The following is a 12,735-nucleotide window of genomic DNA, read 5'->3' as shown; positions in this document are numbered from 1 at the left end:
CCGGGTGTCTGTCCAGTGTTAATCCAGAAGTTTCTAAGTGATCTCAGTTTAGCATTTTATACAGTTGAAAGTAGGGTCACAGGTTCTTTACAGGTCTCAGGCATGCAAGTTAGTCAGGTTCTGACTCACCGTTGGTGACTGCCTAATGAATTAAGGACAGTGGTGAGGGAGCTGGGGACAGACATTCAGGTCAGGGCACTGTGTAAGGGTGCTGAAGTTACTTCCTGAAAGAGTGAGTCAGAGCAGGAAGAGATCTGTTGCTTAGGGACTATTGATGAAAATACTAAGAATGGGTTACGATTCCCTCGATCTAGTTAAAGATACAATGTAATGTGAAGTTGGGGCCACCGCCTCCAGGAGGCCTTCCTATCAAGCGGGCAGAGGAAACCGGCATGAGTTCTGAGGATGACGGACTGCCCCGGAGTCCACCAGAGATGTCTCTGCTGCACGACGTGGGTCCAGGCCCAGCTATAAAGGCGAGTGCAGTCTGTGCTCTTGAATGTTTCCATCCACACCTGCCGCTAAGCCTTGCTAGAACTCTAGAGGCCCAGCATGTCTCCCGGCAAGGTCTCCGTGAGTAAGGGGGACTGCGCTGCTGTTCTGTGTGGCTGTGTGGTCAGTCTGATACCTTCCGCCCTTTGCCTTGTCTTTCTTGTGTGAGCCGATGTCCAGACCCAGAAAAGAAGGGAAGTGGCCACCTCTCCTCTGCCTGTCCCCTCCCATGACACTGGCCAGAGGATAAAGAGAACAGTAAACACTGAATAAATAGCATTCAGCTCTGTTTCTGAGCTGGTTTGGGCGAGTCACATGAAGCCCTCTGAGGAAAAGGCAGCCCAGGGAGTTTGACCAGCAGGGTCTGACCTCAGCCACAGCAAGAAGTGATCCTAACTGTTGTATGCCCATAGATTCCATCTCATGAATAAACACCCCAGCATGCTCACGAGGCCATTTCTGTCTATGGCAAGAACATTAATAGCCACTTAATGTATACAAACATAGAAGGTAAAACGGACAGCCATTTTCTCCACATCAGTAAGCCCTGCTGAGGGCAAACGTAATGGGAATGACCCATATTATGTTTAACCTTGAAAACCAAACTAGAACAGAGCCGGTGTTTGATGGCTGTGCAGCACACCTGACTTGGGCTTCCTTGGACCACATTTACCCCTGGCCCACACAGGGCATGGCTTACAATGTAACTGTGGAGTTACCACTTCTGGGTTGTTCGGAATTGTATTCAGTAACCACTCAACTTTGGTACACAGAGTTCCCTCTTCCCCGACACAAGCTAGTTCTTTTTTTTTTTTTTTTTTTTTTTGTAGTTGTGAGTCCCCAGAATATTAGTAAGGAAAAGTCCGGACTGTAGTGTGGCTGACTTTAAGTCAGCTCTAGGGGTTGGGAACTCCCAGGGAGCCGCCTAGAGTATTAGTCCTAGAATTTGGCTTCAGGGAGAGCCTCTCCCTGCTCACAGTCAGAATGGGGTCTGGGGCCAGTGGCTTACCGACCCACACCTGCTTTCCGACTTCAAGAAGGGCTGGATGATGGGAAAGGTTGCCTTACTCAGTGGAGTAAAACTGTACCTGTTAGCAGTGTGAACCATTCCTGCGAACAGTTTGCATCGTCCCTTTTCAGAATTAGATATGGTTGTGTTGTGTGTCAGGCTCTGTTGTGCGGAGCTACCTGCTGACTCTTTTTTGACTTCACCCTCCTTCCTCTGTCTCCTCAGTCTCTGACTTGAGTCTCTGACTCACAGTGGCCGGTTTAATCTGCAATTGGCTACATCCGGTGGAGTGGTGGGGTTGCAGGGAAAAGCTTCATTAGTTGAAGACAGCTCAGCTCCACACCTGATCGCCACTGCAGTGCACAAATTTTAGTTAGCCAAATGGGGGTCAGTTGTGCTGGGTCCGCACTCCCCTAATTTTTTTTTTTATTCCTATGGTTCTGACTTTTTATTTTAAAGTAAACTCTTGAGGTTTTACCAGTTATTAGGTAGTACACCCAGCCCGATTTCATCATAGGAAACCAAAGTTTGGGAGCAGTGATTGCACAGTTTAATTCCAGGCAAAGGCAGATGGAGCTCTGTGAGTTCAAGGCCAGCCTGGTCTATACTCTAGAGTGAGTTCTAGGACAACCACGGCTACATAGAGAGACTTTATCTCAAAAAAACAAACAAATGTTAACCTGACAGCAATATTGTCTGTGCACCAATAGAAACATGCAAGTTGTTGTTGTTGTTGTTGTTGTTGTTGTTGTTGTTATTATTATTATTGTTATTGTTATTATTATTATTATTATTGTGGAGTTATTCTTGGAACCTAGAGGATGGATCCCAGATTCTCTGTCTTGCCCCTTGTACTGGCTGGTTTTGTGTCAACTTGTCACAAGCTAGAGTCATCAGAGAGGAAGGAGCCTCCGTTGAGGAAATGCCTCCATGAGATCCAGCTGTTAGGCATTTTCTCAATTAGTGATCAATTGGGAGGGACCAGCCCATTGTGGGTGGTGCCACCCCTGGGCTGGTGATCCTGGGTTCTGTAAGAAAGCAAGATGACCAAGCTGTGAGGAGCACCCCTCCATGGCCTCTGCATCAGCTCCTGCCGCCAGGTTGCTGCCCCATTTGAGTGCCTGTCCTGACTTCTGGGATGATTAGCTATGGAAGTATAAGCCAAATAAACCCTTTCCTTCCCAACTTGCTTTTGGTCGTGGCGTTTCATTGCCACCATAGAAACCCTGACTAAGTCATCACACATCCAAGCTGCATGCACTCCAGCATCCGTGATTTGTTGTGAAGCCCAGCTTTGCAAGGCAACCTGCTGATACTCACTCCAAGTGGAGGCTTGCTGTATTCAGTGGGGCAGGCGTCTTAGGGTAGTCTCTCATTCTAGGGCCTCTTGTCCCCTGGCAACACATTTACTCACTGCTGACTGCTAGCTCCTCCCCGCTGAGGTGTAAACTAGTAACACTGTAGCTCACCATATGGTAGCCAGAGAGCCAGACTCCCCTGTGAGGTGGTAAAGACCCTTTTGAATGAACAAAGAAAGCTTGCCAGATGAAAGGCTGACAGGGGGCTCTATGCTTCCTGTGACCTTCACCGTGATGTCACCCCTGATGGGACGCATGCCCAGCTTGACAAAAGCAGCAGGTTCCTCCACCCCTGGAGACACTGGGCTAGGCAGTTTTGTTAGTGAAAGTGGCTATGGAAAAGTCTTCCTGTGGATGGCCTTAGGGCTGTCCCCACCCTTTGAACTCCCGTCATTTGCTCCCGGTCGAGAGCCAATTGAAAATACTCTGTCTCAGGTACAGTCTAAAGAAGGTAGAAGTGCACACCAAAGGGGAGCAGGCTCTACCCCTTGTTGCTAAATTAATACTTGGTGTGTTTGTTCCTCGTACCATGAAGATCCTGGTGTCCTCATCCCGGCCGCAGTCTCCCGACCACATGAGCGATGCCTCCGTCTCGTCTCGGACCTTGGATGGCAGCCTGGCACCTGTGGTTGACTTCAGCCACCCTCCTGAATTCTCCTCCTGCCTGGACAACTCTGCAGCTAAACACAAGCTGCTGGTGAAGCCCCGCAACCAGCGATCAAGTAAATTAAGGCGGCTGTCTTCGGTAATTGGCCTTCCTCCTCTGTGGAGGGATAGGGTGGGCAGACATGACAGTCCTACCCACTACCCAGCCTCATAGCTCTTCTGAGCTCCCCATGGTGGGTAAGATCACACTGCAGTCTCCCTTGCAGAAATGCCCTTCTCCGACATTAATGCTTACATGGATTTGTTCACTCCACAAACACCAAGAATCCATGTGTCACGTGCCAAGCCTGACACCTTCCATTCTTGGATTCCTCTTACCCTGACAGGGCTTAGATGCCTCAGCTCTAGAGAAGGGGAGGGGTAGGGGTCAGGACAAGCATGGTCAAGGACAATGACTCACACTGAGAAGGACTTACAGAGTAACAACCTTACCTGTCCTCTCCTCAAGACACAACTGCAAGTGTTGATGATTTCATGACAAGCTGGGCAGGGCCAACATGGGTTTCAGGGACTTCCTGAAGAGAGTGAGTTTTCTGTTTAGTGAATGGGAGGTACTTTACAAACTCTCAAGGGTTAACTCTGACAGGGTTAACTTCTCAAGAATCAGTGCAGGAGGGAGATACAGGAGGGGCGGGCGTAACTTCAGATTATGTGTCACCCACAAACCAGGGCACTTGTATCCATTCTGTGTGTCCAGTGTGTTGGGAGACCACATGCTATGGGAACCTGATGAACTCCAGACATGCCCGAACTCATATCGAATGGAGCTAAGTATCGTCCCTTCTTGCTCTCCACCCCCAACATTGCTGAGACTCTATTTAGCTTTGAACTTGACTTCATCTTGAAATCCTGGTTTGTAAAACAAAACAAAACAAAACAAAAAAACAACAACAACAAAAATCGGTTGTAAGTCAGCCTTGGAAAACACAGAAGCACAGTTGGTCCTTCATTTGAACTCCTCTCCCTCCCTTTTCCTCTTCAATGGTTGACAGAGAACAGGCGTGACTCAGGTTCTCAGAGGTATTTTCCTAGTGGCTGCCACCGTCCCTGTTTGCTTCTGGAGTCATGCTGGAGGTGTGTGCCCATCAGTACACACAGCCACCTTTGCTGGGGTCCTGAAATTCCTCTTCCACAGAGGCCTCTCATGCCCTGACTGGCTTTCATATGCTCCCTTATTGACTGCAGTGATGGGAAAGAGCCCCACACTGTCCCTCCATGCAACCACAGGGCACTTCCACAGAGACCCGATTCTTTGGGCTCCAGTGGACAGGGAGGTCCTACTTTCCTCTCTCTTTTGATTCCCCCATAGCATGTGGCACCTCTTTCTCTATCTCCTCCAAACCCAGACAAACAGGCATGCTTAGAGATCCCATAGGAATGCCTTCTACTCCATGCTGCTTTCCTTGCTAGGGTATGTCTCAGCTGTGTCGCCAGGGAGTAAATTCTCCACTCCATTCTCTGTGAGGGGAGTCAAATGACCCTTTTACAGGGGTCACATTATCAGATATCCTGCAGGTCAGAGACTTATATTGCAATTCATAACTAGCAAAATTACAGTTATGAAGTAGCAAGATTGGGGGTTACCACACGAAGAACTGTACTAAAGGATCACAGCCTTAGGAAGGTTGAGAACCACCGAGCCAGAGCAAAATGCTAGGGTCGGGGGGAGAGTAAGGGTGGAGAGATGGCTCAGTAGTTGCCATGCAAGAGTTCAAGTAGATGTGCGTACGTGGCAGTCCCCCTGTAAGTTTAACCTCAAACTTGCAAGCTGACTTATGAAACTAACCACATCAGTGAGCTCTGGGTTTGATTGAGAAGCCCTGCCTCAATAAATGAGGTGGAAGATGGGTTGAGGATGATTGCCGACGCCACATACACAGGCACCTATGTACGTATGCAGCTACACAGTGTATGCACAAGCGTACGTACACTCACACGGACACCCACACACAAGCTCGCACACGAGCAAGCTCTCTCTCACACACACAGACAGAAAAAGAAGACAAGGGGAAGAAAAGGAATAAAAGGTATTCTTATTAAAGGAAGAAGCTTCTGTCTTACACAGCGAAATGCTGGATTGCAAGAATGATTTTTGTTTAAAAAAGATTTATTTACTTATTGTATAAGTACCCTATAGCTGTCTTCAGACACACCAGAAGAGGACATCAGATCTCATTACAGTTGGTTGTGAGCCACCATGTGGTTGCTGGGATTTGAACTCAGGACCTCTGGAAGAGCAGTCAGTGCTCTTAACCGCTGAGCCACCTCTCCAGCCCAAGACTTGTCTTTATTACAAAGTTGAAACACACTTGAGTGCATCTGGCTGAGCCTCTCAGCCCCCACCACAGCACAGAGTTGGAACAGAATGCGTGTAAAGGCTCACACCTTCAGTTTCTTACATCACTCAGTTCTCAGGCCCAGCCATGCCATTCTCAGAGTAGGAAATATCGTCAATCCATTTTAAAAGAGGCATTGATGTTGGATGACTAGCCCTGGTCTGCTGACTGGAAGAGCTGCCAGAGGTTATAACCCAGAGCTCGGATAGAGACTGCCTCCTTTCAGCCCTGCTGTACTGTGTGTAGGACGGCAGTATCATCTTCTAGGGGATTACTGTATGGTGTGCTGTGTGCTTCCTGGTACCGCAGGTATAATGTTAGAGCCTCCACTGAGTCTACATCTTGGTACAGGCTGAGCATTTCAGGTTCCAGATGCCAAACCACTTTGATACCCCCAGGAGGAAATGCCAAGGAGATTACCTAGATGAAGTGGACACGGTGTACCCTGGCAGCGGTGGAAAGGTTGAGCCCCTTCCTGCTGCAGCGAGCCAGAGGCCCTAGACCATGCAGAAGCTGCTTTTCTATCCTTTGGGTTCAACTCAGCATCCGATTACTTCCTCTGGAGAGCACACCCCCATGCCAGCCTTCACCCTGCTTTATCACCTCCTGCGGCTGCTGGTAGCCCACCAGGAAGGTGCTTTCCCCACACCAGACTGCCAGCTGTCTGGGTTCTGTGACTGATGCTTTCAAATCATGACCCCACGCCTTCCACATCAGTGATTTCCTACCGTAGCAAAAGAACAGTAACAAGAACCTGGAACTTTGAGGGAAACAAAATGAAACCTTGTATAGATTTCTTCCTTCAACTTCTTTTGAAAGAGACGGGAATTGTGAATTTTGGCAAAACTTAGCAGGAATAGACTTTAGGCAGCTGCAAAGTATTAAACAGCCGGGGTGTTGCTCTGAGTTAGAGTTCTTGCCTCACTGTCCAAGGCCCTGGATTCGTCCCCAGCATCACAAAGGTAAAAATAAAACACTGGCAACAAGAACCAAGTCTAACGAACCCGAGGTTCCCTCTCCTGCCTTTGAACACAGAATTGTAGTCTTTAGTGCAACACCTCGAGCGATTCCCAAGGTCCGAGGTCCTGAGCAGTTTAAAATCGTCAACCGCAGGACCGTTGACCTGGAATCGTTTTCACATACTGCCTTTGCGGGCCCGGAGTCTGTCTTGATTTTCATTTTCTTCCCAAGAGGACGGATTGAGTGTAGGTAACCAAAAGGAACCAGGTCCAGACTCCAGCGATCTCTCAGAAGAAAGAATGTGTGTGCTAGAGGCCAGAGCAGGAAGCATCGTGAGCCTGAACAAGTTTATCTACAGGAGATAAGGCTGGAGGGACTCCGCAGCCGCTGGTAGACCGCCCTGGAGATGCAGATCCAGAGGCAGCCTCTGGCACAGTGGTAGAGCCCTGGCTTCACATGAGTGTAAGACCAGAGAACTTAAGACTGAAATGTTTGGATTTTCTTCTGTGGTTCCCAATTCACGTTGCTTGACCTGATACAAAAACGTTTTTAAGAAAACTGTATCGTTTTTTTTTTTTTTTTCAACAAGGGCAGACCTCTGGAGAAGGGGTGTCATGTGTCTTGGTACTGAGCCCAAGACCAGAGAGTACCTGTTCACCTTGGAATACCTGTTACCATAAGTTAGCTCAGCCTTGACCAAAATTTCCAGGCTCTCCAAGTACAAGGAGATAATGACAAGTCTTCCCTCAACCAGATATGTCTAGGGTGAAACAAAATTAACGGAGACCATAACACAGGACAGATAGTTACTTCTTTTGGGTCCTTGTCCTTCTGTTTGGCTCTAGACAGGTACCCATTTGGACACATGAACTACTGGGGTTTTTGTTTTTTTCTTTTGACAGAATCTCAATACATATAACTCTAGCTGGCCTAGAACTTGAAAAAAAATATAATATATATCATATATATTTTATATATGTTATTTATATATATAAAGTACATAATGTATATATTATATTTATATATATTTATTAAATATATATAACATATATTATATCATGCTTTCTGACCTCAGACTCATAGAGATCTGTCTATCTGTCTTCTGTCTTCCTGCTTAGGGCTGGGATTAAGTGTGCAGTCACGTAACTGGCTGCATGAGCTGCATTTAGATTGAGGGGCTAACAGCCACGGATCAGCTGAACTGATGAACAAGGTTCCATGTAAACCCATAAGGGCAGCTGAAGAGCGTGCGGACCTCTACTTCAGCACCAGCCTCTGAGGGCTACCGTGTTGCCTAAATCATATTAGTCCTGAAGGAGGCGAGGGCGAGATAGGCTGTCTAATAAATATTAGCTACTGTGACGACATCTTCTCACCTCTGTTTCTCCTAGAGGGCACAGTCTGAATGCCTGAGTGATCTGTCATGGACCTTAGAGGAGGAAGACTATGAAGAGAAGTCATTGTTCCATGTCAGCATGGAAGAGAGCCCAGATGTTAGACAGCGGGATTTGATGCCAGGCAGAAGGTCCGAGTTTGGAGGACCTGCAACCTTGCTGTCACCTGGAGGGGCCTGTGCCAGGCGTGCTCGCCTACAGCACAGCACGGCAGTCAGTGCCAGCATGGAGGAGGGAGGCTCTCTTGGAAATGAACCCTCAAGCCTCCCGGCCACGCCAGAGGTCAGCGAGCCCATGGCGGTCTCAGTCCCAGGCTTAGAGTCCCTATCTCTGCTAGAAAGTTCTCCATACCATATTCCTCGTGTTGAAATCAAGAAGGAAGAGCTGTCCACTGGAGGCCTGTGTCCCCTAGTGGAGAGTACATCAAAGGAGGCTCCTTGTGGTTCTGGAGATGTGGAAACCCCACTATCTACTGATATCCCTGAGAGGGATGTGGTACCTTCCAAGGAGGGCTCTGCCCCTCCAGAGGGAGACCAAGCATTTCCTGAAGGAGACACAACACTCCCTGGAGGGGATACTCTACCTCCTGAGGGAAACACAACACCTCCCAAGGGTGTCATGGCACCTCCTGAGAGAGACATATCACCTTCCAAGGACAATATGTCACCTCCCAAGAGGATCATGGCACCCCCAGAGAGAGACAAGTCACCTTCTGAGGGAGATGTGGCACCTCCCAAGAGGATCATGGCACCCCCAGAGAGAGACAAGTCACCTTCTGAGGGAGATGTGGCACCTCCCAAGAGGATCATGGCACCCCCAGAGAGAGACAAATCACCTTCTGAGGGAGATGTGGCACCTCCCAAGAGGATCATGGCACCCCCAGAGAGAGACAAGTCACCTTCTGAGGGAGATGTGACACCTCCCAAGAGGATCATGGCACCCCCAGAGAGAGACAAGTCACCTTCTGAGGGAGATGTGGCACCACCTAAAGGGATCATGGCACCCCCAGAGATAGACAAGTCACCTTCTGAGGGAGATGTGGCACCACCTAAAGGGATCATGGAGCCTCCTGAGAGGGACATGTTACTTCCAAAGGGAGACATACCACCTGCTAAGACTATCACTGATACCAACTTGGAGACGCCTTCAGATACAGAGAGACAAGACCAAAGTGTCCAGGAGGAGGAGTTGACCCTGGTGGTACCCAGGCCTGAGAGAGCAACAGGGACAGAATCTTCCACAATTCCTGCCCCAAGCCCTCCGGCACCCAAGAGCTGCCTGAAGCACAAAACCTTGGTTCCCAGTGGGTCCGCCGCAGAGTCTCCTCTGAAAGAGCCCAGCCTATCAGTCCAGGACAAAGCAGCTGTGCCTCCGGCCCGCCACAGGCCAACACAGGCTGCAACCTCAGGAGGTCCAGAGAGGGCAGCCCCGGGAAGAAAGAGCGAGCGCAGTGCGGAGCCACAGCGCAGCAGCGTTAAGAGGTTCTCTGTGACCTCGAGCAGGGCACGTGCCCGTGCCAGCAGCTCCCGCCTTCCCGAATATTCTGCGCATGTGCCTGCAGGGGGACGGGCACCCTTGCTGCGGAGTGGCCTTGCCTGGAGGAGTGAGGCAGCACTTGATGACCTCCAGGTGCCGCCAAAACCACCGGACCGGAAGACAACGGGTGGTGACCCTCAAAACTCAGGGGATGTGGGGGCCGGCCAGGCAGGACCGGGCAAGAGCCTCCAGGATGCTGAGTCTTGTGCTGCTACCTTGCAGGAGCCAGCCGCTGGGGAGGACCAGAGCCTCTTCCCAGTCAAGCTGCGCTCCACCTCACTCTCACTCAAATACAGAGACAGCTCTGCCCATGAGGCCAAAGCCATCAAGAGGTACAGCGCCGAAGTCAGGTTGGAGAAAGGTGGCCTGGCTCTGCTCCCCAAGGATGAACAGAGCCATGTCGGGGCTGCCCCTGCACTGCGAGGCTCTAGGTCCCCCAATGGGCAAGGGAAAGGAAAGACCAGGTCTCCTGAGCAGCCCGGTACCAAGCCACCCCTGCCCAGGAAGCCGCTTCTGCAAAGCCTTACTTTGCCGTACCCAGCCGCAGGCCCGGATACCAGCCCTGGGGAGTCCGAGAGACTCATACCGGTCAACCAGCCTCCCGAGCCCAGGAAGGAGAAGTCGCCCCATCAGGGAGCTGGTAAGAGCCTTCCAAGATGTTTGTTGTTGGGTAGATGGGTCACAGGGAAAACCATGTTGCCGGGATGGTCCCAAAACAGGTTCAGACCTTAGCACAAAGAGAATTGGAGGGAAAGGTCAAAATTTCTCAGCACTGCTGACATTTTGAAAGTTGGGGAGCTGAGGCTGCCGCTCTTGCAACAGGGGTTCAGTCACAAGCGTAGGAAAACAAAATGATAGAGACTTAGGAGTTGGGGCGATGGATTGATTAACTGCTCTCCCTGCCCCTGAAAAGGACTAGAATTTGGCTTCCAGCTAACTGGGCTAACTGCTCCGAACTCCAGCTCCAGGGGTTCTGGCATCGCCTCTGGCCTCTGCAAGCACCTGGGCTCACACAGGCACACACTACAAGCAGATATACCTATACACATAGATAAAAATATTTTAAAGGAATCAGGAAATGTTACGCAAACAGTGGCTTTTGTGTGAATGCAGGAAAATCGTCTATGTTGACATACTAGGGCAATCCAAAATCTAATTGATGGACTATTCCGGGTTTCTAAATGGGGGATACAAATGCTTCTACTTTATGTCTCAGAAAGTCAACAATTTGTATGTTAATTTTGACGCGCGTTTTCCCTGGGCCTATTCTCCTGGGTTGTGAGAGTTCATCTGACCTTATTCCCCCAAGGAAAACTTTCTTCCTCTGTCCCTAATCAGGCCTCTGCATGGCCTCACGTGGGTATCATACTGGGTATGGTATGACTGGAGTCGTAGGAAGGTCAGCCTTTACTTCCTGTCCCCCTCCGGAGATGATGTTAGGTTCAGGACACCGCTTAACAACCTTTAAAAGAAACCATCTTTAAGATGAACAGGAATAACATAAAGTGAGTTGTACCCCTCTATGGTGTTCCAGATCGAAAGGAATCTGTTGGAACTGGGTATCTGCACCTCGATTAAAGAGGCCACTTACTGCCGGCTTATGTTATTCGTGGGAAATAAGACTATACAACTGTTGGGTGCTGTGTATGTGCACACACATGTACATATGCACACAACACACGCATTTGTGCCTGTAACAGAGAGATCGGAGCCTTAGCAACAGTTTTTCCACAGCAGAATTTATTTTAAAATGTTCCAGGCTATTTTTAAGTAGCTCTTATAAGACCAGGAGTCCACTTAAGCACTGCACTGTGGGGACAGAGAGGAATCCAAGCTTGGTGGCTCACTTGAGAAACCTGGAACCCTGAAAGGCAGCTTCGGACAAAGGAAAAATGTGCTCAAGGCAATGTCATCAACACAGGTTCAGAGATAAGCTGATGTCCTCTGCATCCACATAAGAAAAAGCATGGTGTGGATGCAGCCTTTCAAGTCCCTAAGGGATGCATGCAGAAGGCTTCCAGCACTTTGGAGGGTGGCTTTCCTGGTCCCTGGTCCCTTGGCTCAGTCAGGAATTTTTGGTACCTAGATAGCCACTACATCAACAAGGGAGCCTGAGGGGAGGGTCAAGTCCGAGACGATGATCTGCTCTGTACAGTTTCAGTGTTCCAGAGGCAGCTGTAGAGTGATTCAGAAATCTGTTTTAACAGCAAGGAGAATTGCTCTGTAGGTGAAAGTTTGATGTCAGTACCATCTGCCCTTATGGTCCAGGACTGGAAATGTCTCTCAGAGGCCTACTGAGCAGAACTCAGGGTCATAGTTAGAGCTAGAAAGGAAAAAACCTTGGGCATGGTGTTTGGCCTCTTATTTATGTATGGCCTCTTTGACACTATTAAATGTCCAGGATAGTAATATTTGAAATGTAAATACATAAACTATCCAATTAAAAAAATGTTCAGGATAGGCAGAGGAAGGAGGATTATGAGTTGGAGACAAGGTTGCCCTAAGTAATAAGACCCTGGCTTATAGATAGACAGATAGATGATAGATAGATAGATGATAGATAGATAGATAGATAGATGATTGATTGATAGACAGACAGACAGATCAATGGATGGATGGATGATAGATAGATAGATGATTGTTAGATGATAGATAGATAGTAGATAGACCAACAGATAGATAGTAAATAGATAGATAGATAGATGACAAACAGACAGACAGACAGACAGATCTTGCTCAAGCAGTAGAGAGTTATCTTGTCCATCTCTCTGCATTGACATTTTCTAGTCCACAGAAACAACAACTGATTTCCAAAGCGAATGCATTTGGGCTCCTCTGCTGGGCACAGGCATTGGTTTAGATTTTCCTGAGAAGGGAAAAGAGGAGGAGCTGCCCTCCATCTGTTAGGAACCCATCTTCTCAGAGGCTGTACTATGAGAGCCGAGCTCCAGGACAGTGAGTGCTGCCTGTCCCTGCCTCCTCCA

At 48.9% G+C, this 12,735-nt stretch overlaps 1 protein-coding gene across 17 annotated transcripts in view; it reads left to right on the top strand.

Annotated features, from left to right (window-relative positions):
- Positions 1–12,735, top strand: part of Cracdl (CRACD like) — a 116,413-nt gene that overhangs the window by 87,957 nt on the left and 15,721 nt on the right. For all 17 annotated transcript variants that reach the window (NM_001428726.1, NM_001428724.1, NM_001428725.1 and 14 more), the window contains 3 exon segments: positions 315–476; positions 3,395–3,604; positions 8,213–10,391. In NM_001428726.1, the coding sequence (NP_001415655.1) occupies positions 315–476; positions 3,395–3,604; positions 8,213–10,391 (2,551 nt within the window).

Source organism: Rattus norvegicus, chromosome 9 (genome assembly GCF_021556685.1).
Source record: "Rattus norvegicus strain SHRSP/BbbUtx chromosome 9, alternate assembly SHRSP_T2T, whole genome shotgun sequence".
Lineage (NCBI taxonomy): Eukaryota > Metazoa > Chordata > Mammalia > Rodentia > Muridae > Rattus > Rattus norvegicus.
This window is presented reverse-complemented; position numbering and strand designations above follow the sequence as displayed.